The sequence below is a fragment of the Acomys minous genome, assembly GCF_964271855.1.
Source record: "Acomys minous genome assembly, chromosome: 9".
Taxonomy (NCBI): Eukaryota; Metazoa; Chordata; class Mammalia; order Rodentia; family Muridae; genus Acomys; species Acomys minous.
In genome coordinates, this window is record NC_140490.1 from 43,916,430 (window position 1) to 43,942,527 (window position 26,098).

Consider the following 26,098-nt stretch of genomic DNA (forward strand, 5'->3'; position numbering starts at 1 on the left):
CTGGCCAGTGGGCCCCATGGATCTGCCTATCTTCAGCCATCAGTGCTGGGACTGCAAGCACATATCTGCATGTCTGATTTTGCTTCTTAAGATTTATCTTTTTTTAAAAAAATTTATGTGTCTTGAGTGATTTTGCCTACACACATATATTCTCACCACATGCATATTTGGTGATTGTGGAGGGCAGAAGAGGGTGTCAGATCCTGTGGGAATGAAGCTGCTGGAGCTTCGTAGATAGCACGTGGTGACTGAATGCAGGGCCTCTGCAGGAGCAGCAGTAACTCTTAACCCCTGAGGCTTTTCTTCAGCCTTTCGCTTACCTGACTTTCAAAACATAGGCACTGGGGATCAAGCTCAGGTCCTCCTGCTTGCAAGGTTAGCCAGCTGGGCTCATGTCTCAGCTTCTCTTCAGCTCTCCTGCTTTCATTCTTTAAGAAGCTGAGGGGCTGAAGAGGGATGGGAAGGAAAATGACGCACAGCACGCGCCGGGCACTCACTACCTGATTGAATGGTCTTGGTCTGTGCACAAGGAGCTTTGGTTAGCACCATCCCGGTGCTGTGCAGAAGAAAAAGGAGAGTCGTGGTGGCTAAGTAACCTCAACCTTGTCAAAGGCAGCCCTGCCAGGCCAACAGTGCTGTTCGCAGTGCCTTCTGAGGGTGAGGATAGACTCAGTGCTTTTTTTTAAATGAGGCAACATTGAAGTCTCTACAATCGGCTTCTCCTGGGCCACTGTGGTGATGATGGTGGGGTGTTAGCAATTAGGGAGGTGATGACCTGTTGACATCAGTAACGGTGGTGATGTGGCTGGTAACGTTGGTTACTATAACAATGATGGGTGGTGTGTGAATGTTGGCAATGGTAGTGACAAAGGCTGACAGTGGCCATAGCAAGGTGCTGACAGTACAGAAACAGCAGAGTACAGATTTTCAGCACCTCATAGAATCAGATTCTTAAGAGAGGGATGAAAAGGAAAGCCCAGGAACTGGAGGGGCAGTTATGATTCAATCAATAATGTGCTTGTTGTACAAGTGCAAGGACCCGAGTTCGATCCTCTAGATCCCATGAAAAAATGCCAGATGCAACTGTGCTCATCTGTAATTTTAGCTTTGGGAAGGTAGGCACAGAAGGATGCCTGGGGCTTGGTGGGCAGCCCAGTGGCGCTCCAGGTTCAATCATAAACCCTGTCTCAAAGAGTAAGGTGAGGAGCAATCGAAAAAGACACCCAACATCGACATCGCTCTCTATCCTGTATAGACATGCATGCGCACACACACACCACACACACACACACACACACACACACACACACACACACACAGCCAAACATTATAATTTTAGCCCTTAGCCAGTGGTTTGTAACCAATTTTCTTCTCCACATTTGTGAAAGACTTAGCAGTTCCCAACAAGATCTAATTTTGCTTTGCTCCCTTTTCCACCCTCTCCTAACATCTACCAGATTTGGCCTGTTTTACACCATTCCCTGAGTAGTTGTGGATCTCAATAATATCCGGAAACAGTGTGGGGCCCTGGGGTGGAGCTTGGCTCAAGAAGAGCACCCTACTTCTCACCGTGCTTGCACTGTAGCACGCAGGTGGTACAACCCTAAATGCTCCACGTTTACCGGACAGTGTATACATTTTTTTCAGTGCTTATACCATCTTCATGTCCTATTGGGAAACTGCACACTGATGTTCAACTAGATGCACTTAGTGAATTCTTTTGCCACTAATACATGTTGTGACTCACAGCGGTCTCGGCACTCGTTGATAGGCTATCTAGTAAGAAGTCTGTTGCAAAGCAGGTGAAGCCAAGTGTGATGTCAATCCTCAGATACCAGGGAAAGTCAAGGCCAAGTAAAGTTACAAAGCTGGAGCAAGTCCACAAACGGCACTGGGGGTTCTAATGGGATCAAAGTGTCATGGTTCATCTTCTCCTTTGGCACTGACAAGATTGTACACAGGGTTTCATTAAAGAGGCTGGCTAATGGTTCGGGAAAGGCAGCTGGTGCGAAATGGCAAGTCGTACCTGCCCTGTTGCAGCGTGCATCACTGAAGCCCTTCTATCCAGCTAGACAAAGTGTGTGCTCATATCCCTGGCACCAGGCACAACTCCCAGCTGTCTGAGAGTAGACTCACCAGAGAATCATGCCAAAATTTGGGCGGTGCATTTAAATTCTAGTTCCGACGATTCATCTCTGTTGCCAGCCTCCGTCAAGAGCTACATCTTAAGTCTCATCTCTCACTCTATTTTTATTGCTCCTTCTTCCGGGGATTGATTTGCTGCTGTCGTATGTTGTTGACAGAGCCTTTTGAAGATGCTCTCAAGAATCAGCCCCTGGGGCCCATGTTGAGCAAAGCAGCGTCTGTGGAGTGCATCAGCCCCGTCTCACCCAGAGCCCCAGATGCCAAGATGCTGGAGGAGCTTAACGCTGAGCCCTGGTACCAAGGAGAGATGAGCAGGAAGGAGGCAGAGGCGCTGCTGCAGGACGATGGAGACTTCCTAGTGAGGAAGAGTACCACCAACCCCGGCTCTTTCGTCCTCACGGGCATGCACAATGGCCAGGCCAAGCATCTGCTGCTGGTGGACCCAGAAGGCACGGTGAGGCATGGGCAGGCACCTTCCAATAGGCTCATGACTACCTTTAACTATTTTTGTTTCCTAGGCTTTACACAGGCCCATATCCATACTGTCTGCTCTATCTACAGGGGCAGTCAGGGACAAGAGACTTATGTGACAGATGCTAGTGATCGGTATACCCTGCATGAGTTATAAAACGTGGAAAATTATCATAGTCCAGGATAAAAGCTTTGGTCTTCATGTCCTTTGAGATAAAGAAATGGGTGCTGGGACAATGACTTGGTGGTTTAGAGTACCCACTGCTCTTGCAGAGGATCTGAGTTTGGTTCCTAGCACCCACATTTGGTGGTTCATGACCTCCTTTAACACCAGCTTGAGGGAATCCAGTGTTCTCTTCTGGCCTCCACAGGCACCCATGTCTGTGCACACACACACACACACACACACACACACACACACACACACACACACACTTAAAAGCTTAATAATAAACTGTTTGTTAAAAAATTATGGAATAGGGGCTTCGGAGATGGCTCAATGGGTGAAGAGCTTGCCGTGTGTATTAGTTACTTTTCAGCTGCTGAAATACCACGCCCAAAATCAATGCAATGGAGATTTGTTCTGCCTTACGGTTCCAGAGGGAGGGTCCACAATGATGGGCGTGGCATGGCAGCAAGAGTGAGAAGCTGGTGTGCGCTACCCACCTTTCTCAGTCTACCGGAGTTTTAATATCTATCTCAATAAAAAATAACTCCCAAGCCGGAATCTCTAGGCTTTCCTGCAGGCTGTAAAGTATTAAAGTATGCTGGCAGCGGCTGATTCCGCCCCGCCCCCACCCACCCCCGCCCCGCCTCCTCCCCGCCCCCCCACTGTTAATTAGCCTCATGCTTTTCAGGTCAGAGAGGTTCAGCTTCCTGACATGAGGTGGTGTACAATTCTGTCTGAGTATTCTGTGGGTTTGCCCAGCTTGTCCATCTGCCAGTCAATAAGTGTATTTGACTTCACCCTGGGCCTAGTCCAATAATTGCCAAGTTCAGTAAGTGCAATTTAATCAGCTTAACCCTTGAGCAAATGCCAGGATTGTTATTTTTAAAACTGCTTAGCCGGTGAAAACAAAAGGTAAGATAGAGTTACTTAACAGAATTAGATCAGGGGTGTGTGGGTAGAAATGGAACCTAAGTATTTGGTTAGACTGTGTAGTTTGGGGCACCGAGGAGGGTAGGGGTCACTGGTATGATTCAGGGACCCAGACTGAGATGTCCACACACCTCAGCCGTTGGTGCTTTCAAAGCATCTGTCCCACAGGGCAGCCATGGCCCTAAGTATGGAACACAGTGAATGTAATGACTTCTTTTCTCCTCTTCTTCTGTGAAGTTTTCTTTTAAACATACACCTTATCTGTGGTGTATTTTAGTGGTTGCGTTTTTTAGAGCTTTGCAACCTGACATATATATCACATGTCTATATATACATGTCTATATGTGTGTATACATGTGTGTGTATGTGTGTAGTGGGGATATGTTCAACTGTAAGTGTGAGCATGTACATGGCATTATGTGTAGATGTCAGAGGACAACTTGAGGTGCCCGTCTCCACCTTCCACATTGTTTGAGGAGGGTCTTTTGCCATTTGCCTCTGTGAACACCAAGCTAGTTAGACCATGAGCTTTCAGGAATTCTCCTGCCTCCGCCTCCCATCTCGCCATGCCTGGCTTACCATGGGATATGGGGCTTCAAACCCAGGTCCTCAGGCTTGCGCGGCAAGCACTTCACCCACAAGTCCACTTCTCACAGCTCCGAAAGTATGTTTTTGAGATGGATAGTGTCCTATGTTTGTTGTCCAGTGTCTGTCACACACACACCCTGAGAGCTGCTTATTCGACTCTCTGGAGAAGGTGCTTGTGCTGTCACAGACCCTCATGCACATTTTTCCCTGGACAGTGAATAGTTCCTGTGGGACAGGTGGCAGGAAAGGGAGACCTGGGGTCTGAGGAAAGCTGTACATTTAAGTTCATCAAAGTGTGTTTACTTCCCAGTGAGCAGCCCAAGGGGGATTCATTCTTGCTCTTTCTTTATATTGTCTGTCTGCCTTTGCTGACCTGTGGAGCCATTCTTCGTTATCTGGCCCTCTCTTCTTTAAGTACATGTTGCTAGCAGACAAGCAATCATCTCTTAGAAGTTCAAAGTTCTCAGCTTGTCTGTGGTTGAGTCTAACTTTCTTCAGCCATAAAATTTTCAAATCTATTCTTCTACTTATTTTTTTCCTACCTGAAATTTTGATCTGTGGTGTTTCTCATCAAACAGAAGCGTTTTTTCTTCAGCATGAGTGAGCCATTTCCCCCCCCCCCCCCACCCCCGACTTAGAGTCATGGTTTTGAGTTATCTGCTTGTCTTCACCCACAAATCACAAACATCTATTTGATATTTGCTTATGTTTACTCTGTGGTCTTCTATTTCACAATTATTTAAATTCTCTCTGGATGAACTTTTAAATGCAACAGGAAGTTGAGGACCAATCTTTTTTTTCTCTTTCTTTTTTTTTTATTGAAAAATAAAATCATTCATATTACATCTCAATTGCTATCCCGTCTTGTGCATCCTCCCATTCCTCCCTCCCTCCCGCTTTCACCCCATTCCCCTTCCCTATGACTGTGACTGGGGGGGACCTCCTCCCCTTGAATATGATGTTAGGGTATCAAGTCTCTTCTTGGTAGTCTGCTATCCTCCCTCTGAGTGCCATCAGGCCTCCCCATCAAGGGGACATGGCCTAATATGGGGCACCAGAATTCGTGTGAAAGTCAGTCCCCACTCTCCATTTAACTGTGGAGAATGTCCTGTCCCTTGGCTAGATCTGGGTAGGGGTTTGATGATGACTGCAAGTATTGTCCTTGGTTGGTGCCATAGATCGAGCAGAACCCCTGGGCCCAGATCCACCCATCATAGTGTTCTTCTTGTAGGTTTCTAGGACCCTCTGGATCCTTCTATTTCCCCATCTCCTATATTTCTCTCACCTAGAGTCCCACTAGGATGTCCTCACCTCTATCTCACTTTCCTGGTAAGTGAAAACTTTCATGGGACATGCCCCTTGGGCTAGTGTCCAGATATAAGTGAGTGTATACCATTTGAGTCTCTCTGCTTCTGGGTTAGCTCACTCATTATGATCATTTCTAGTCCAATCCATTTGTCCACAAATTATGGAAATTTCTTGTTTTTAATAGCTGAGTAGTATTCCATAGTGTAAATGTACCACAATTTCTTTATCCATTCTTTTACTGAGGGACACTTAGGCTGTTTCCATGTTCTTGCTATTATGAATAAGGCTGCTATGAAAATGGTTGAGCATATGTCCCTAGAGCATCTTCTGGGTATATTCCAAGGAGTGAACTAGCTGGGTCTTGAGGAAGCCCTGTTCCCAGTTTTCTGAGACAGTGCCAGACAAATTTCCAAAGTGGCTGCACCAGTCTGCATTGCCACCAGCAATGAAGGAATATTCCTCTTTCTCCACATCCTCGACAGCATGTGGTTTCACTTGAGTTTTTGATCTTAGCCATTCTGATGGGTGTAACATGGAATCTCAGAGTTGTTTTGATTTGCATTTCTCTGATGACTAAAGATGTTGAGCATTTCTTTAAGTGTTTCTCAGCCATTTGATACTCCTCTGTTGAGAATTCTCTGTTTAACTCTGAGCCCCATTTCTCAATTGGATTATTTGGTTTGGTGGTGTTTAATGTCTTGAGTTCTTTATATGCCTTGGATATTAGACCTTTGGAGAACCAATAACTTTAAGCCACTAAAACAAGCCAGCTCATATGCATGTAACTTAAATAGCTCGTGTTTTCTGTGCCCCACTGAGCTTCCTACTATAACATGCCTGTCGCTGTCCTGGGCTCTGTTCTGAACTTGTGTTAGGCTCTGTGACTCACGCCCATTCATCACTCCTAAGTGCTGTCCTGTCTCAGTTGTGATGACTTTGAAGCCGTCCTAACAGCTGGTGCTGTGATTTCTGTCTCTTCATTTTCATTTTCTTTTGTCAAATCTGAAAGGACCAATGTCAGCACAAGACACCCCAAGACCAAGTTCTCAGCACTTATTTGCCCCAGAGGGACAGAGGGTGAGGAATAAGATACAAATACAAGACATAGAGGATGAGGGAGAAGGGAAAGAAGGAAGGACACCTGTGCAGGAGGGACAAAGGACTGCCTCTGGATAGAGAGGAGACAGCTGTGGCCCATAGGCAACTGGCAATTTATAAAGGGAAGGCGGGGTAGGGGGGGATTAGGATGGATGGGTTTATTTTGATTGGGCATGCTAATCAGGTGAGCCTAAGGGCTTCTAATTGATGGACTTTTGATAGCTGGACCTTGGTGGTCAGCCTCAGGAGGAGGAAATGGTCAAATAAAGGAATAGACCTTGGTGGCTAGCTTTAGGAGTGTAGTCTAATGGGTTTTTAGCAAGATAGAAGGAATAGGGGAAAAGGCAAGGGCTGCCAGAGCCAGGTTTGCCTTGCCTGGGCTTATTAGGCCCATTAGAGCCCTTCAAAAACCATCTTTGCTAATGTCAATCATTCATCTTTCCTGGGTTTTTAATCTTATAAATACAACTTTTGTTAATACTAACACAATAAAGTGTATTAGTAACATTTCTTTTTATTACATTTATTTATTATGTGTGTGCTTGTGCTGTGTGGTAGTTAGAAGTGTTGAAATTTCTTATCTGATCTTGATTTAACTTTGATGGGTGGTATATATCAAGAAAGTTATTTATTTTTTTTAGGTTTTCCAAATTGTTAGAGTACAAAGTATGTCAGAGTTAAAAGTATGTCCTTATGATTCTTTGGATTTCTTCAGTGTCTGTTGTTGTGTCTCCCCCTTTGCCTCTAATATTGTTAATTTGGATGTTCTCCCTCCACCTTTTAGTCAACTTGGCTAAAGGTTTGTCAATCTTCCTGATTTTCTCAGAGAACCAACTCTTTGTTTCATTGATTCTTTGTATTGTTCTCAAATTCTTTGTATCATTCTTTTATTGATTTTCATCCTGGATTTATTTCTTGCCATCTACTCCTTTTGGATATTATTTTTTCTTTTTGCTCTAGACCTTTCAGGTGTGCTGTCAAGTTGCTAAAGTGAGATCTCTCCAAGTTGATTTTTGTTTTGTAGGAACTTAGCGCTATGAACTTGCCTTTTAGAACGGCCTTCATTGTGTACATAAATTTGGATATGTTTTTTCACTGAACTCTAAAAAGTTTTAATTTTCTCTCTTAATATCTGTCTTGACCCATTTGTCATTCAGTAGTGAGTTGTTCAGTTTCCATGAGTTTATAAACCTTTTGTTGTTGTTGGAGTCCATCTTTAATCCATGGTGGTCAGATAGCATGCAGGATGTTATTTCAGTTTCCTTGTATCTGTTGAGACTTGGTTTGCATCTGAGTATGTGGTCAATTTTGGAGAAAGTTCCATGAGGTGCTAAGATTGGAGTCTTTTGTCTTTGGTTGAAATGATCTACAAATATCTGTTAGGTCCATTTGACTTATGATATCACTTAGCTCCAGAATTTCTCTGTTTAGTTTTTGTGTGGATGTCCTGTCTATTGGCAAGAGTTAGGTATTGAATTCTCCCACTATCACCATGTGAGGGTCAATAATGTGATGTTAGCTATAGCAGTGTTTCTTTTAGGATCTCAGGTGCTTTGTATTTGGTGCACAAATGTTTAGAATTGTAACATTCTCTTGGTGGATTTGGTATATGGTCTTCCCTGTCTCTTTAGATTGGTTTTGGTTTGAAATATATTTTGTGAGATATTAAAAATACCTGTGTCAACTTGTGTTTTGGGTCTGTTTGCTTGGAATATCTTTTTCTAACCTTTTACTCTGAGTTAATGCCCATCCTTGATGGTGTGGTGTGTGTCTTGGATGCAGCAAAAGGGTAGATCTTGTTTTCATAACTGATATGTTAGCATGTGTCTTTTTATTGGGGAATTGAGACCATGGATGTTGAGCATTATCAATGAGCACTTTGATTGATTCCTGCTATTTTGTTGTGGTGGTGTGCTTGTTTTCCCTCACTCTCTTTTGATTTGCTGGTTTGAGATTATTTGTTCTTTGTGTTTTCTTGGGTGTGGTTGAAGTTCTTCTGTAGAGTTGGATGAAAGATACTACTTAAATTGGTTTTATTGTGGAATGTCTTTATTTCTCTACTATGATTGAAAGTTTTGCTGGGCTGAGTAGTCTGGGCTGCCATCTGTGGTCTTAGAGTCTGCAGTACATCTATCTAGGCCCTTCTGGCCTTGGAGTCTCAATTGAAAAGTCAGTTGTTATTCTAATTGGTCTTCCTTTATATATTACCTGGTCTTTTTCACTTGCAGCTTTCAATATTCTTTCTTTGTTCTGTACATTTAGTGTTTTGATTATGTGTCATGGTGAATTTATTTTCTGACTGAGTCTATTTGGTGTTCTGTATGCTTCTTGTACCTTCATAAGTATCTTCTTTAGGTTAGGGAAATTTTCTTTAATGATTTGTTTGAAAATATTTTCTGTGCCTTTGACCTGGATTTCTTATCTTTCCTTCATCCCTATTCTCTGTAAACTTGGATTTTTCATAAAGTTCCAGAGTTCCTGGATGTTTTGAACCAGGAGGTTTTAACGTTTTCTTTGACAGAGGAATCCATTTCTTCTATCTTGTCTTCACTGCCTGAGAGTTTTTCCTTTATCTCTTGTGTTTTGTTGTTGAGGCTTGCCTCTGAGGTTCTGAGCAAGTGCCTAAACTTTTCATTTCCAGTTTCCCCTCAGTTTGGGTTTTCTTTATCGATTCTATTTCCACTTTCATGTCTTGAACAGTTTTCCTCATCTCATTATACTCTTTGTGTTTTTATAGATTTTATTAATGGATTTATTCATATCCTCTTTAAGCTTCCTAAGCATGTTTGTAATAGTGATCATGAAGTCCTTGCCTTGTGCTTCAGCTGTGTTTCATTTCTCAGGGCCAGTTGTGGAAGGGATGCTTGGCTCCTGTAGAGACATATTATCCTGGATGTTATTGATTGTGTGTCTTTAAGATGGAGTCTACGCATCTGGGTTTGGGCTGATTGTAATTCTAGGTGCTGCTATCTGGTTTTGTCTTTGTTGGGTATGTTCTTGGGTTCTTTGTTTCTATTTCCTTCTCTGGATCTTAGGAGTATGTAGTAACTGTATGTTACCTGGTATGGAATGCTTCTGAGTCACTGCCAGGCCCAACCACTGGGGATCCCCTGTAGCACTTGTTTCTAGGTATTGGGAGCTGACACACAGGAAGGGTGATGGGCTAGAAGGGCGGGAGGCTGAGCATGTCCACACGAAGGACGGAAGTTGTGTCAGTCACAGAGTCTGTGCAATCCGTGGGGAATGGAAGGAAGACAAGCCTCTGCAGGTGGTCTGCCACAGGGCTGGGGGAGACTGGGGGACTGGAATTGCAGGATGCACAGGAGAGTGAAGACCGCCTACCTGATTCTTTGGCCAGCTTGGCTGGCAGGTTTCCAGGGTGTGACTGCCTTGGGTGTTGGCCAGTGAGACAAAGGGGTTGGCTGAGGAAGGGAAGCTGTTGGAAAGGATCTGCTTAGTCTCCTGGGAGTGGGGGCAGAGAGGAAGGGCAGGGTGCATCGGGTGCTCTGCTACCATGCTGAGGTAAGCCTGGGGAATTAGAGTTGGAGGATGAGGACGGTGAAGCTCACCTACCCAATTCCCCGGCCAGCTTGGTCAGAGGACTTCCAGGGAGAGATTCCACCCAACTGCTTTTATTGAGGACACTATTGAAATTTATCAGATATTTCTTGAATGTGTTTTGACATAACCATGTAATTATTTTTTTTCTTAAGCCCATAATCATGGATTCTACATGGGTAGACTTTTCTGATGCTGCGAGCCTTGTCAACCCCTGATTTTTCTTGGTGGAATAACTGGGGTTGGGAGCACCTGATCTTCAGAAAGTCTGAAGTCTCTGTTCCTAAATCAACAGGGCTTAGGCTTCAGAGGCGACATGTTCACAACCTCTTAGTGTAAATGACGCTTCTTTATGCGGAGACCACATTTAGAAGCCCCTCTCCAACTGCTAATTCAGATGGAACCCTGTGGATAATCTGTCTTTCTTCATTCTGATCTATTTTTGCTTTACTATACATCACAACAAAGTGTGTGCTTAATTGTTCATTTGCTCTGCCTGGGTTATGATTTCTATATGAATTAACAGTCTTGGTCTTGTAGTACCCCCCAGTACTTGGGACAGCGCCTCACGCACAGTGCACACTCACTGGTACTAGGTGGATGCTTGATCCAGCATGGCTTTTACAGATTATGAACAGAGAGTCCAGGGAATTTAAGGAGCAGGTGTGTGTGTAGGGGTCTCTGCAAGCATCAGGGCTGGCAGAGTAACAGTCTGTGAGAGGCCAGAAGGAAATTCGGTTCAGGCTGGTTTAGTGAGCTGGTGTGGCTTAAGGCTTTCTAGAGTCTGACCACAAGAAGTTTATTTCATCCATATTTAAGTCCAGCACACCTTCAGAAAGCCTTTCTTGATGACAATGAACTCAATCATGTATGCACATCAAAACTTAAGACATGTTTGCATTGAAACTCTTTACAGAGTACATATAGCCTCTGCAAAGATGGGCTCTCGTGACTCAGAAACAATGGTCAAGGAACGGGTCCAGGGGGAATAATTGAGGTGAGCATAGTGCCTTTGGAGCCAGGATTGGCCTGGCCTTAGGATAACACAGAAGTTACCCAGGCTGCTGTAAAGTACAAGTGACATCTCTCATAATGATAGGTCTTACTGATGAGAAGCAATGCTCAAGATCTAGAGGGGACAAGCCTGAGATAAATAAGCATAATTCTTTGGGGGATTTGGGTGATGCTTGGCCATACATGTAGCAAAGACCACCAGGCTATAAACTATATCCATTGCTAGCCTTCTGGGTAGAAAACAGATAAACATCTTTTCCCTCCGGTTTCCTTAGTGCTTATTTGTAAGCATACGGAACTCGTGCCCTCTACAGGTGTGTGAGTGTGCCTATGTGACACTACTAACGTTGAGCTACGGTGAACCACAAACAAAATGACCTAAACAGAAGCATCCTAGAGCTCTTTCTTCCTGCACAGGCCTTGCAGCAATTCCGTTGTAGTTATCAACAAGAAAATAGCAGGGAAAAAAATCTCCAAGAATTCTGTGAGAATATAAATATTTCACTTGAAAAATTGGTATTTAAAACATGAAAAAAAATTAAAGTCTAGCTGAGTATGGTCATCATGTAGAACAAAGATGATTAAATGTTTTCGCTACGTCTTTACACACCAAAGAATTGTCTTAAAAGACATACTCTGTGTCTTGACATCCACAGGCAAGAGCAGAGAGTAATGAATTAACATGCTCACACTTGTGCCCAGCTCCCTTTCTCTACTCTTTTACACAATCCAGAATTCCCTGCCCAGGGAATAGGGCTGCCCACAGTGGGTGGGGCTGCCCGCAGTGGGCGGGGCTGCCCACATCGATTATCATAATCAAGCCCAATCACCCAGGGGTGTACCCAGAGGCTAACCTTATCTAGACAATGTTTGCTCATTGAAACTCTTCCCAGGTGACTGTAGATTGTGTTGAGGTAACAGTTAAACCCAACCATCACACCCTACTACAATATTTTACTATATTTTCACAAACCCCCATCAAGGTTTGCAGAAAATGAGGCAATGGCAGAAGGTGTTCACGGGAGCAGATTCCCGCGGCTGTGCTATCATATGGTTTTAATTCTGGAGTGAAACTCGCAGGACCATCAAGAATGCTAGTTAAGCCATACCCACTGATGACTATTCTTTTGGGGGGCTTTGAGCCGGATCTGATTATCCGGTTTAATTGATCCTACAGAGGATAGCGTTAGCTGAAAAGAAGATGGAAATGAAAGACTTAATTAAAAATGTAAAGTTGCCTCCTTGCTGTGAGGACACTGAAATAGACGCTGAACACGTTCTCTTCAATATTTATTCATCTGATTTTCATGGTAATTGGCTGGTCCCTGACTATAAAGGGGGAATCTTGGCAAGCTAGATTACTCAGAGAAAGAAGGATGAAAAAAAAAAAAAACAAAAACGGTCTGAGTCTAAATTTACTCCAGTGTCTAGCAGTCTCTGAGTTCTCTCACTGTGCACTGAGGTCACTGGGAAGCCAGAGAGGAGGCCACTCAACACAGCTCTGAGCCTATCTGCTGGGGTGTTGAAGAAGGGGACCCTAAAATAGTGTGGATGAAAGTGGCCTCAGAGATGGTTCTTTGAGCACCTGAATCATTCTCTCAGGCCATGTATGGCTAAAATTATCTCCTGAGTCACTCGTGATTGATGCATCCTTTTGGCCAAGCCAACGCACCATTGCTTGCGTTGTGAGAAACCACTAAGACGCAAGTGCCCAGGTCTTCCGCAGGCTTGCCTCATGTGGCCTTCAGCTAGTGCAGGTTTCCCAGCACACACTAGAGCTTTTACTTACTAAACTGTAAAATGGTGACATCGCTTCCACAGTCACTAGGTCTTTCTGCGTCTCCACTTGCTCTCTGACTCCTGTACTAGGTCCTACTGAGACCCTAGGTGGCCGCTGTGGTTAGCCCCTCCCCTATAACATGACATCTATCTTGACTTTATTTTTTATTGATTTCCCAGGAAGGAAAAAGAATAGGAATTAAGCGAAGGGAGAAGTATTTAAAATATTTTCTAGCACATTCCAGTTTGACCCCTTGTCATTTTTGCTTATAAACGCCATCAGTATGCCTCTCTGCCATTGAGAACATTAAAGAGAAACTTGCTCTGGAGCTGTAAGAAGAAAAAGACTTACCTTCCCTTGAAGTTTCTGCTTTATTAGAGCATTTATTTTTGTTGACAGCCTCATTAATATTATGTCTCCATGGCATATAAACAAATGTTTATACACTTGTACAAATTGTATATTTAATTCCTAAAAGTTTGTTATTCCTTGAATTATTTCTTTATATATTTTATACATCTTAATGGGTGCTGGTTTTTTTTTTTTAAATGTTACAGAAGCGAATCGAATTTTTTTTTCTGCTTTCTGTTTTGTCTTCTGAGTTGGAGCTGGTCTGGTCCCTTTGTGATGTGGTGTTTTCTCATGTACTCATGGTGCTCCCTAGGAATGTGATGCTGTACTCAGTTTCATGGGGTTGGTCTCCTCGCTGAGACAGTTCAGTTCTCCTTCTTTTGTTTCCTTTGTGTCTACCCCTGACATCAGAAAGAGAGAGAAGGAGAAGAGGGGGAGGAAGGGAGAGAGAGGGAGAGGGAGGGAGGGAGAGAGAGAGAGAGAGAGAGAGAGAGAGAGAGAGAGAGAGAGAGAGGGAGGGAGAGAGAGAGAACGCACACCAGGCAGAGGTGGAAGCACGCGGAGCAGGGCATCTGACTCAAAGGAGGGGAGGAAGAATTTCAGGGCTCCCAGAAGCGCCTTGCCTGGGTCACTGCTGTCCACTGCAGACAGCTTGGCTCGTTTCTCCTGATGCTTACCTGCTGCCTTCTCCTCTGAAGGTGTAAACAAAGAGGAGTGGGTGGGGGATGGGAGCTGTGTGCTCCATGTCCACAGCCCAATTGTCCCCTGGAGACAGGACTGAAGGAGGTCAGTAGAGGTCTCCATACAGACCAGAGACGGTTCTGAGGTTCTGGGTTGAGTTCCCTCTGTGACGATTCCCATCACGTCAAGGAAGTCTGTGCACTCCTGCTGCTGTGAAGGCAAGGCTAGGAACGGCTTCAGAACTCAAGTCTGCCAGTCACTGGCACATGTCACCAATCCGCAAGGAAGGCTGTAAGGAAGCCATGGCTGCCCGGATCCCTCTGTCCCCCTGCCATGCGTCCTGGCTGTGTGTGTCCTGGCGGTAATACCTTCCCTGCCAGCACATGGTTGGGCATCTTCTCCCCAGATTCTGGATTCCACAGCACTGTCAGTTGCTTGACCACCACTGACATTAAGCAAGTTCCTGCCTGGTCACTTGCTCCTTTGGAGGCCCAGTTCTGACTAGACCATGTGCCATCCTTGCTGAAAGTGGCTGGGACTGGTTTCTGGGTGACAGCTATCCCTAGGACTGTACTTGTATCACTATACAGAAATACAGAGATGAAGGTGCCACCCACTGTGAGTGTGCTAAAGTCACCGCTGACTTCAATGTCAAAGAAGATCCTGAGTGGGAAAGGCCATGTAGCAAACCTGTTTTGGGAAGATCTGTGGAGCTCCTGGAGTCCTATGTGCCTGGCCCTCCCAGCTCTTTCCTGGGATGGCATCCATGTGGAGTTCTGAGTGACAGACTGCTGTCCAGGAACAAAATCTTTCCAGGCACCACAGACCATGGTGAAGGAACCTTCCCCCTGGAAAGTTTCAAGTGCCCCCAACATTGCATGCTTCTGGCCACAAGGGGGCAATAAAAGCACACTCTCTACCTCATGGATGCTGGAGATGTGCCTCACCTGGAATCGTTTTTTTTCAGACAGCCCTGCCTTGACTCTTCCCCTAAGAAAAGCCTGCCTGTGGGGAGAGGCCACTTCCTCTTTTCCAGCGTGACTCTGAACTTGTGGAGTTTCACAAAGCTATAGGGACGGCTGTGTTCCCTGCAGGCCTCCTCTCTGCGTGTGGATCTGACCCTATGCTTGGTGGGAGATATACACTGACTGGAGTCTTCCCTGTGATCTCTTTTGCCACTGGTCAGATAGCCCCCAACTCCAAGGTCTCACGGAGACAGCACACCTCCTCAGGTCTTCTGGGCTCCCATAGGTGGGATCAGGTCTGCAGTAGGGGTTTTGTGGGGGGACGGGGGGACTGCGTTGTCATCTTCTTGGCATGAGAAACTAGTGTTTTCTCCAGCCCCAGAGCTCCCGAGACACCATTTTCAAGGTGGAACTGCCTGTGACAGGATCCTTTATCGCCAGCTGATTTTCAGAAAACAAAAACAAAAACAACTGTCTGTGCTAAGAGTGCACATGGTCTCCTTGCCACTACCCTCGAGATGAGCAGGGGAGCAACTATGTCCATAGGTTATAAATGTTAGGGAAAAAGCGGGGTTTTAGGAAAGGGAAGCCGAGGTGTGATTCTCCATGATTAGGCAAGAGAGCTTCAGGACACAGGAAGCAATGACCAGACCTTGTCATAAGACAGCAGAGTCTGAGGGGGCGGGGAGAAGGGGGGGGAAGGGGGGAGGAAGGGAGAAGGAGGGAGGGAGGGAAGAAGGGAGGGAGGGAGAGAGCACACACCTTGGTCCAGAGGTGACAGGTTAAGGTCTTGAAGAGAGAGCGATCCTTCAAAGCCCATAAGGCTTTGCATCAGAAGAGCTGTGGCCACTGCATAGAGCATGAAGGAGTGCTGAAGGAAGGGCCCCTCAGTCCCTAAGGACAACGGGTCTTGCAGGATTTCAGTGTGGGGCACAGAGGCGAGCTCCTTACTTACCAGGCATCAGACGGCGCTATATAAACAGGAAGCTATAATTCAAGGTTGTCGGGCCAGAGATTAGAGCGGGAGGGGGCGGGGCTGGACTTGCTCACAGTTGCAGTGGAAGGGAGAGAAATGAGTTTCCTGTGAGAGCTGTAAGGTCAGTTTCTGTCCCAAAAAGAGAGCTGCCAGGGGTGGGAGAAGGGTGGTGGGGTGGAGCCCGGGGTGGGGGTGGGGTGGGGGTGGAGTACAGCCTGATGGGGGAGGGGCAGCCTCAACCCTGTGATCTAAGAAGAGATCTGGAGATAGTTTTGAGCCTATGGTGGAAGGTGTGTATAGTATGCAAATAGAAAAGCATTTTATATATAAGGGACTTGAATGTCCCTAGGTTTTGAAATCTGTAGTGGATGTTGAAACCAACTGTCTGTGGACACCAGGGGACTACTGTACTTCCCATATGGGTGGCTCACGCTCCTCTCTCTCTCTCTCTCTCTCTCCTCTCTCTCTCTCTCCTCTCTCTCTCTCTCTCTCTCTCTCTCTCTCTCTCTCCCTCTTTCTCTCTCTCTCTTTCTCTCTCTCTCTCCCTCCCCAACCCCTCCAACTTTAAATGTTAACCTTTATTAGTATCTTCTTGACTTTTGGCACATAGGCTAGGTCACACTGAACCTTGCTTCCCTGTTCTCTGACGGCCTCTGACTCAGAAACGCCTCTTGTGGAACAGAATTGAATGTGGTAGAGTGTCTTATTTCTCCTGATGCTTCTCTAAGGCCTCATCATGGCTGCCTCCGGCCTTGAGCGGTTCTCCTAATAGAACCCTTCTCAAGGGCAGACCTCCTGTCAGCTCGCCTCTGTAAACTTGCCATTATTTTCTTTTTATCTAGCACCCTAGTTGTCTACATTTTTTTCTTATATTATCTTCTAAGAGTGTCACGATTTTCTGTTTTCTATTTAATACATCTGAGTCAGTGTTTGAATGGATGTAAGTAAGGGTTTTTTTTTTTCACATGGATGTCCAATTGTTCCAGGACCATCTGTTAGAAACACCGTTTTCTTCCCTGCATAGCTTATTCTCTCATTATAATGGTGGGTCTATTTCTGGCTCCCTATTCGGTTCCAGATGCATTTGTCTGTCCCTCCACTAATACCTCAGTGTCTTGATTCCTGTAGCTTGATGTAGTGAAAGTTTTCTGTATGTTTTCTTTTCTTTCTGAGTCCAGCATGCCAACCCTTATACCATAAAACCAGCTCTATTTTTTCCTTTCAGTATTTTGCTAACTACCCTGGATCTTTTTCTTCTCCACGTAAACGTTGAAAAAAAAAATTACAGATAGCAACAAGTTAGTTAGCAAAGACTTTTATTAAAATTGTATAGAATCCAGAGATCAGATTGGAAATGGCTGAGGCTGTGATGGCATAGCTTGGCCATCCATAAACATAGGATATCTTCTCTTTTCATTGAATGATTTTTTTTCCCATCAGATTTTTGTAGATTTCTTTGGTGTGTGTGTGTGTGTGTGTGTGTGTGTGTGTGTGTGTGTGTGTAAGAGGGCACACATGCCACGGTGCATGTGTGCAGGTCAGAGGAAAACTCTGTAGAGTTGCTTCTCTTCTTCCGCTTTCCCAGGGTTCCAGGGTTTGCATTCGGGTCATTTTCACTACCTGAGCTATCTCACCGGCCTGTGATCGGCTTTTGTATATTAACTTCAGACCTTGAAATATTACTTTAATTGTGTATTAGATTAAGAATAGTTTTCATTCTTGGTATCCAGATTTCTTTTTTTAATCAGAGTCATGCAGGAGTCTGTAAACAAAGGCAATTTTGTTTTCCTTCCTAACCAGTATTTTACTGCACTTTCTTGTCTTCATTAGCTGGCACTTCCGTTCTGTTGTCCCAGTGTGGCCAAGGAGAGAAGGAATGAGGTAGGCAGTGTCCACAGGGCAGTAGCTTGAAATATTCAAAGACTGCCTCACAGGGACAGGTAGGCGAGGCATACCAGACTGACCAGCTGTTGTCAGTGGCCAGGGTCTGACAGAGAGCATCTCTGAAGCATAGCAATCTCTCAGGTCCACGGAGCCCACTCCTCCCCCTTGCCTTTCTGGGCCACGTCAGATGTTCCAAATAGCTCTACAGTAACATGTTTGTTTGGTTTTTTTTTCTTTTCTGCCTGTGGCACCTGCTCAACCTCTCCATTTCACCCTTACAGATACGGACGAAGGACAGGGTCTTTGACAGCATCAGTCACCTCATCAACTACCACCTTGAGAGGAGCCTGCCCATCATCTCTGCTGGGAGTGAGCTTTGCCTCCAGCAACCAGTGGAGAGGAAACACTGAGCTGGCGTGGCGCCCCACCCCCACACCTTGTGCCAGGTCAGGGGGACCTGTGCTCCACTGCTCTCAGCCTATGGGAACTGAAACAGCTGTGGCTCATCACCTTCTCCAAAAGCGCCCCAAGGGAGGTTTCCTTCAAGCTCAAACTTCATAAACATGTTCCACACACATCTCAGATACATATTAGAGGTGTATATACCCACACTCCCTGTACAAATGGCCCCTATATTTATATTTTTAAGACTAAGAAAGATGTGAGACTAATGCTGAATGCTCTATGTTTTTAGTGAGAGGCAAGTTTGACTGTAGTTAGTTGTTCAGGCAAGAAATTTAACTCAACTGACCTATTCTACTGGGGAATTTTGCTAGGAAGGTGTAACCTGCAGTTATACATAATAAGCACAACACATGATGAATGCAGTGAGCTGGTAGGTTTGACCAGGACAAACAGAATTGGGATAGGATACAGCAGCGTGCTACCCAAACACCTGCCCCTGCGCCTGCAGTTCTGTGTGAGTTTTGGTTCCAGGCTGATGCTCTGCTCTGTTCATGGACAGAGGTGGCTCCTCAGGCTCTGGCTTGCTGGGTGCTGCCTCCCATGCTCCTAATCGATGTCCTATGAGTGAGTTTTCTACCATAGGTTGACTCACTGACACCTCATGCCAAAGCAGGTGGTATTATGGCTCATCTGGGTCATGTTTCAGCATGGGGACCTATCACCTTTGACCTCAGCTGTGTGTGTATGGATTGGGGGGGATTCATTTGAGGTCAAATATGATACAAAATAAGACTTAAGATGTCCGACTTACAAATGCTTCCTTTGTTTTCATCAGTGTAGTGACTAAATGAATGTCTGTGGAAGGTAGGATGGGTGTATTCCTGGTCTGTATGTCCATCGAGCCAGTGGGTCCATCACAGGCTGTGTGTGGAAGGTGCTGGTGAAATGGCCTCCCACCTACCTCTTGTATTCAGGAGAACAAAAATCGTTTGTAAGAGCCTTGAAGGGCCTGTACCAGCTTCTGGCTAGAATTGAGCCTTGGAGATATACCCACTGGCTGCTTCCCCCATGTCCATGTGTGCTCGGCACTTTGCTCCAGAGTCGTTGGAATCAGCTTGAGTGAGGGATGGTGAGGCAGCTTGTCTTTCCTCCACATCTTCTCAGTAGCCCTGTGAAAAAGGGACCACGCCCAACGCCCTCTGTCTTGACCCCCATCCTACCAGTTCTGACGCTGTTGTTTCATGATGGGTGATTTTGTGTTTCAAAATTGGCTATGTCTACAACTTCTAAACAACATTTGGGCTAGGGTCACCCGCGACTTAACAAACAGATGATGCATTTGTTGGTTGGTACCTCCTCATAAGCCTGCAACCTGGTTCCTGATCTGCATGAAACCCATGTGGTGGCGCCCGTGGCCAGTATAACAGGACTGTACGTTTTAGGGTTGGGAGATCATAAATTGGAAGTTTTAAAGAGGAATTAAGTGTGTGTGTGTGTGTGTGTGTGTGTGTGTGTGTGTGTGTGTGTGTATGGAGGGGGAGGAGAAAGAGAGGGAGCAGGGAGCTTGGTGGTTAAGAGCACTGGCTGGTCTTCCAGCCGACTCAAGTTCAATTCTCAGTGCTTGCATGGCGGTTTACAGCTCCCAGGGTATCTATCCTCTTCTAGTCTCCCCAGGAACCAAGTAGGCACGTGATGCACATGCCCACTTAAGCAAAACACACATACATATAAACGTAGGTAAACGACATTTTAAAAAAAAGAGCAGCTAAGGAGAGACTACACACTGGGCAAATCAGGGTTCTACATGGCTCTAATGGTGCGTGTGAGCCTCGCTTTTGCTGCCGTGTCGTCAAGTTGGGTGCTAGCAGTGAGGTTGTGTGGGGTGCTAGCAGCCAGGCTGTGTAGAAGACTCTCCATAATTTTTACCCTTTGAGGGCCCAATGAGCCCAAGCTGCAATCAGTGCTTTAATCTGGCGTTAGCACTCACTGTCTTGCTGTTTCCTGAGTGGTGTTGGTGATAGACACGAGATGGATAAAGCCCCACAGATGATCAGATAAGCTGGTGGCCCCTGGCTCAGCCTTTGGCCCTGTGACCACATGCAAAGGCTTCTAAGAGTCACCCTGCACTCTGTGCCCCAAGAGACTGTGCGCTGTGCACACACACACACACACACACACACACACACACACACACACACACACCTTGCTGCTACCGAGTGCAAATGTATAGAATATACAACAAAATATGAAAATACCCATTCTTGAATTTCCTGCTTGGGAAGCGCAAGACTAAAATACTTACGCTCAAGTCACTAGTAAGTGTTACAGGCCATGAGCACCTCAACTTCCATCTACTTTATTTCCCTTTCCAGGGAAGTTAAAATACAGTACCCAGAAATTAGGTATTTGTCACCTCTGAAGTCAGTGTTGAGTCTGAGGGTGACAGGGTTTATGGGAATCAATTTAGAAAATTTAAAAGCATTGGGGACAATGTTTTTCTTTTCAATTTTAGCCCAAATATGTAATTTTGATCTCAGATTACAGGACTGGATCAGTGCTTAGGGCTTTAGGCACGGGGCAGACTGCAGAGGTTTACACAGCAGCTGTGCCCTGGCCTGTGTTCCCTCTGACACACATCAGAGTTCACATGGGTTTATCACTTTTTTCTGCAAACACTGTGTATGTTATGGGGCATTCCCTCAGCCCTCGCTTCCACACGGAGAATCTGAGGCTCACATCAGGTCCCACGGTCAGCTAACAGCAGAGCCAGTCTCTTTGCTCAGCATTTTCTGCGCACAGCTGTGGGCTAGCCTGTGCTTTCAGGCCAAGGGTTTGTAGAAAAACCCAAAAGAACCTCTTCTCTGAGCCTGAGTTCCTCTTCCCTTGGTTCCCGGCCCATATCTGCCTGTGTAGGCACGGTTACAGGCTACGAAGCAGCAATTTCAGGCAGAATAGCACTATACTGTGCATCCAGGAGCCTCAGCTTTGGGCACAGTGGCCAAGTCTATGCCAGGTTGGAGAGTGTGGAGTGTGCCTGGCTCCTGGGCTCCTTCTGATGGGAACCCCACTACTCCACCCAGAACTCTGCATTTCTTGATGGGGCATGATGAGGTCCAACCGTCTTAAAACAGCCCTTGCCTCCTATTACACAGCGGCCTGAAGCCCCAGCCAACCCCCTGGGAGAGTTAACTGTGCTTCCAATAGCCTCTCTGTGCTGGTGAGGCTGGTTGGCCACCTACAGGACTCATCATGGTCCATGTTGGCTCTGAGTCTTGAGCTTCTCCCTCCACCATAAAGTGAGCTGCCTGCTAGCAACACAGTCGAATGGTCCAATCTTCCATCTACACTTGTGTTACTATGGTATCCTTTTTTTTTTTTTTTGTATTTAAAGGACCAAGAGCTCAGTCTTGATGGGCAGCTTTCCATTACAGGCCATCTCAGATGGTGGACAGATGGGGTGATGCCAAGTAGGCCATAGGTGGCAACTAGCAGCAGAGGCAGTTGTTAAGTGAAGGCTGTGGTATCCCATGAGTGGAGAGGAAAGCTCAGGTGGGAAGGAAGGGAAGGTCAGGGGAGAAGGAGTTCCCCAGCACCCATGGGCTGCAGGTCACATTTGCCACGTATCCAAGCTCCATCCAGGTCCATCCCGGTGTCCGGAAGATGCTCCCTCTTTCAAAGGGAAGCGTTGCCAATGGCAACATCAGACACTGGGAGGCTTCCATATGGAAGTGGCTGTGGAGTGGACAGCCCACTTCCACGTTAGAGCCAGGACCATGTCCTCTTCTTGCTCGAGTGGGGTGAGTAGGAACCCACCTTCCCCGTGACGCGGCAGTGGCCACCTCTGAGAAGCTCAGCCCTAGCACAATTAGAACAACGTGGTCTGTCTCTGACCAGTGGGCTTTCTGAAGCCTTGTACACACCCCAGGGCCTCCCACAAAGAGCGGTGCGGAGAGATGGACATGTGAAGCGCATGGAAGGTGACTTCCTGGGCCTCTTCATTCACGAAGCGTGCTTCTCTTCTTCCTCCACGGGCCCCAGGTGCCATGCTATTCATAAACAGCCTCTGTGGATGGTGACAGCCAGATTTTAAGTAGGAGGAGGAAAGTCAAAAGGTTGCAAAAGAGTTCATGCGCCCAGAAAAATCTGTGTGATGCTAGTTCCTGTGGGACTTCTGAAATGCTTTCCAAGAAAAAAAAAATGATGTAGATAAACTTCAGTCCTGGGACAGATTACAAACCTAGAAACCTTGGCTTTGTCTGGGATAATGGGCTGGTGTTTCCAAGACAGAGGGGTCCTTGTTTTCAGGTAAAGACACTGGAGCCAGGCGGAGGATGCCAATGGTCCATGGCTAGGTCTAAGAAAGAACGCAGGACTTACTAAGGTCTTTTGAGGCTCAAACATATAGCTCCCCCTCATGGAAGCAGCAAGAAGTCCACTTACCCTCATATTTCACATGTCAAGACACACGAAGGATTGAGTTACTTTGGAAATGATCCCAGGAGTCAGGAGGGAGGCAGTTGATAAAGAGTGATTGCATGGTGGAGCACGTTTCCACCAGGTGTGTGCTGGGGGCATCTGCCGGCTGCCGAGCCTCAGGAGCAGAACTGAGCACACCTGAGGTAGCCAGTGGCTGGGGCAGGGAGGAGCTCCTCCACAGCCGGCGTGGATGGAAGGCTATCTCCAACAATTCCTCCAGCCCCATGCACACTCTGTAAGCTGGGGACTCTCTGGGTGGAGGGTGGCGTTTATGACAGTCAGTCTCAGAGCAGACGGCAGACATGGAGGTACCGGGCTGCCCGGCCTCTGCTCTTTGCACTCCTGACTCAGTGGGCCTGTGTGATGATAGAATGCTTGCACTTTCAGCATGAGGACATGCTAATGCCAGGGGTCTTGGCTTTGACATTGACCGGAAGAGCCTCCAGTCCTTCCTTGACTCTTACTGGTGGACTCCGCCCCTACCCCCACCCCCACCTTTTATGAAGAAATTTGCACACCACTTCACATCATAGATCCCAGGTCCGGGCTGTGAATTTAAAAATGGAGAATTAATAAGTACTTCTAACTCCCTGCAACTGTGGCTGACAGATAAAATGCCATCTGCCAGACGAGATTTATTTATAATGGGGTTTATACATATTCATAAGTTTGCAAGCAACAAATGCACAGTTTTAAAACTGGCACATTTTATAGCAGCCAGAAAAAAAAAGTTGCAACTTTATACCAGGGCTTTTGAGTGTGGATTGCATGTGTGTATTACACACATACACACAAGCTTTCCTCAATCCAGATGTAGTATGCACCTTAGCATGTTGTGTGTCCACACACAGATCAGCTGTGTGCTGGGTTTTCTCTGTACTGAGCCTCTGGGGTTTCCTATAATGGACAACTGTGTGTGAACATGGCATCCAGGGCTTGGTTCTCATGTGAAGATCCAGGGAGCAGAGTTCTGGGTGCTATGGGATGTGAGACCATGGCACAGAAAGGGAAGGAATGGGCTGCAAGGAGTGAAGGAAGGGTGTCACCGTGGGCCATGACAGAGGGAAAGCAGAGGGTGGAGGGGTGCATGCCCATACTCTAGCGCTTGGGTGGTAGAGGCCGGAGGATCAGTAGTTCAGGGCTAACCTGGGCTATATAAGGCTGTGTATCAACAGAACAAGACAGAAGGGTGAGGAGCAGCCAGTAGAAGACAAGGAAGAGGCAGATGTTGGATACGAGAAAAGAGAAGGGCAGATGTAACGCCTGCAGACCCAGGCACAACCTGACTTGGCTTGCCGAGTACATTTGTACATTATAGCCTACATAGCAGGCCCTGTGGGGACTTATGGGACAGAGAAGGAAACATAGAGTGGATCTGTCCCTGTTTATAATCTCATAGGGGCCCCACCCCAGCACACACATGGTGAAGTGTGAGAGTGTTGGAGGGCGGGAGGCCTTTCAGTGCTGGTGTGCCCACATTCAGTATGTATGGACCAAAACGGGTCAGGCTCAGGACTGAGCTGGGGGCGCTGAAGGGTTTGCACAGTAGGTGGCGCTGTGGAGCCTCTGAGGCAGAAAAGGATGCAAAAGTTCAGGATGTAACCCTTGAAGGAAACTGCTGTCGTCAGGATGCTGGGGGGAGGGTGTGGATTGAGGGGCTTCCCTTCCTCTCGCTCCTGTCTCAGGTGCCCTGGGTAAGGGAGTCCCTGAGAATCCCCCTGGCCGTCCCCAACAACAATGATTCCTCTCTTAGGGTGAAAGTGAGAAACCACAGGAAAATGAACAACTTTGTGTACCACTGTCCATAGAGGAGCGTGCCTGTGGGGTGAACCTGAAGTTTGAGCTTCCCGGGGAGGTGGAGGTCCACACGTCACTCACATCAGAGTCAGACAAAGCTCATAAGGCAGAGCTGAGTGGATCGACCAATCTTGGAGCAATGCGTTTCTTTTCTTCTTGTTTTTCTTTCTTTCTTCTTCTTCTTCTTCCTTTTTTTTTTTTTTTAACATTGTGTGTGAGCTGCCAATTGAATGTTATCTGTTCAACTGACTTTTGGAGATAACTTGTTTCTGAGTATTGTGAAATTATGTGACTTTCTTTGTGTTCAGAATGAAACGTTTAATGTTTAAAGTCCCAGGATATAGGAGACAGATCAGTAAATATAACATGTAACAAGGTATTTAATAGTTTTTCAAAAAGCATTTGGATAGCCAGTTATACCCATTGATATTTGAATATTTGAATTCTTTTTTGTTTCTGTTAACTTTGGTGGAACACAAACAATTACTGTAACAGCAGCCTGTCTGGGCATATGGCCAATCCCACCCCTTTGTACTCTGATACTGGCATGGAATTGTCTCCCTAAGTCACCCATGAGGAGCAGAAATACAAAACCAACTTCAAGTTTTCTAGCATTTTTCTATAATAAAACTTAGATGATTTTATGAACATTTGGAGATCGCAAGATACACTAGGTGGAGGTAACTGGCTTGGATTCCCTCTCATATGGGGTGGTGCTTCCGGTCTCATGTCCCTCACCATGGGCCTGGCACACCGCACCCGAGCTTCTGGGATGACCAAGAGGAGGCAGTATATAGCATCCCCTCCCCAAGGCCCAAGTACAGCAGGTGGCAGGCCAACGACTCTAGACAATGCTGCTCTTTTCATTATCACTAGGTACCGGAACATGTGCCTTCATCATCCGGACAGCCATCCTTCTATCCCATAGCAGCCCCACTGGCCCTCTGAATTAGACACTTAAAACATTCAGGTGATGAGGTTTTTGCATTTGTCCATACAGATCCCAAAGCATGGAGCCAGCGATGTCGTTAGACGTTTCCTATCAAATGCACTTGTTACATTTCTGTGAACGGCACTTTCCCAGCATCACACGATAACCATGGCTCAAAGATTGAGAGAAGCAACCGTTTTTTAAATAGTTAATTGTTTCAGTGACTATAGGTGTAAGTCTGTTGGCAATAAAGGCTACTGTGAGAAGTGTCTCTTGCTTGCGTGGTGGGGCTTATATTTAGGGATGCAGGGTGAGTGGGTGCTGTAATGCACGTGTGGAGGTCAGAGGACAACATCTGGGGACCAGTTTTCTCCTTCTAGCATGTGGGTCCTGGGCATCGAACTCAGGCCATCAAACTTGGTGGCAAGCACCACTGTCTGCTGAGCCAGTTCACCAGCCCTGGGTCTTGTAACACTTCACAGGAGACAGGAGGCCAGATTGAAACGTTTCTCTAGTAAGTAGGTGTTCTGCTTTTCCGCAGAAGGAAAAAAAAAAAAGGTAACTTGGCAGA

At 46.2% G+C, this 26,098-nt stretch overlaps 1 protein-coding gene across 1 annotated transcript in view; it reads left to right on the forward strand.

Annotated features, from left to right (window-relative positions):
* The window catches only part of SHC3 (SHC adaptor protein 3), a 131,649-nt gene extending 105,851 nt beyond the window's left edge, over positions 1-25,798 (forward strand). The window contains exons 11-12 of the mRNA XM_084796936.1: positions 2,304-2,599; positions 18,200-25,798. Of these exons, the coding sequence (XP_084653062.1) occupies positions 2,304-2,599; positions 18,200-18,328 (425 nt within the window). The 3' untranslated portion in view covers positions 18,329-25,798. The remainder of the gene's footprint in view (positions 1-2,303; positions 2,600-18,199) is intronic.
* The last annotated feature ends 300 nt before the right edge of the window (positions 25,799-26,098 follow it).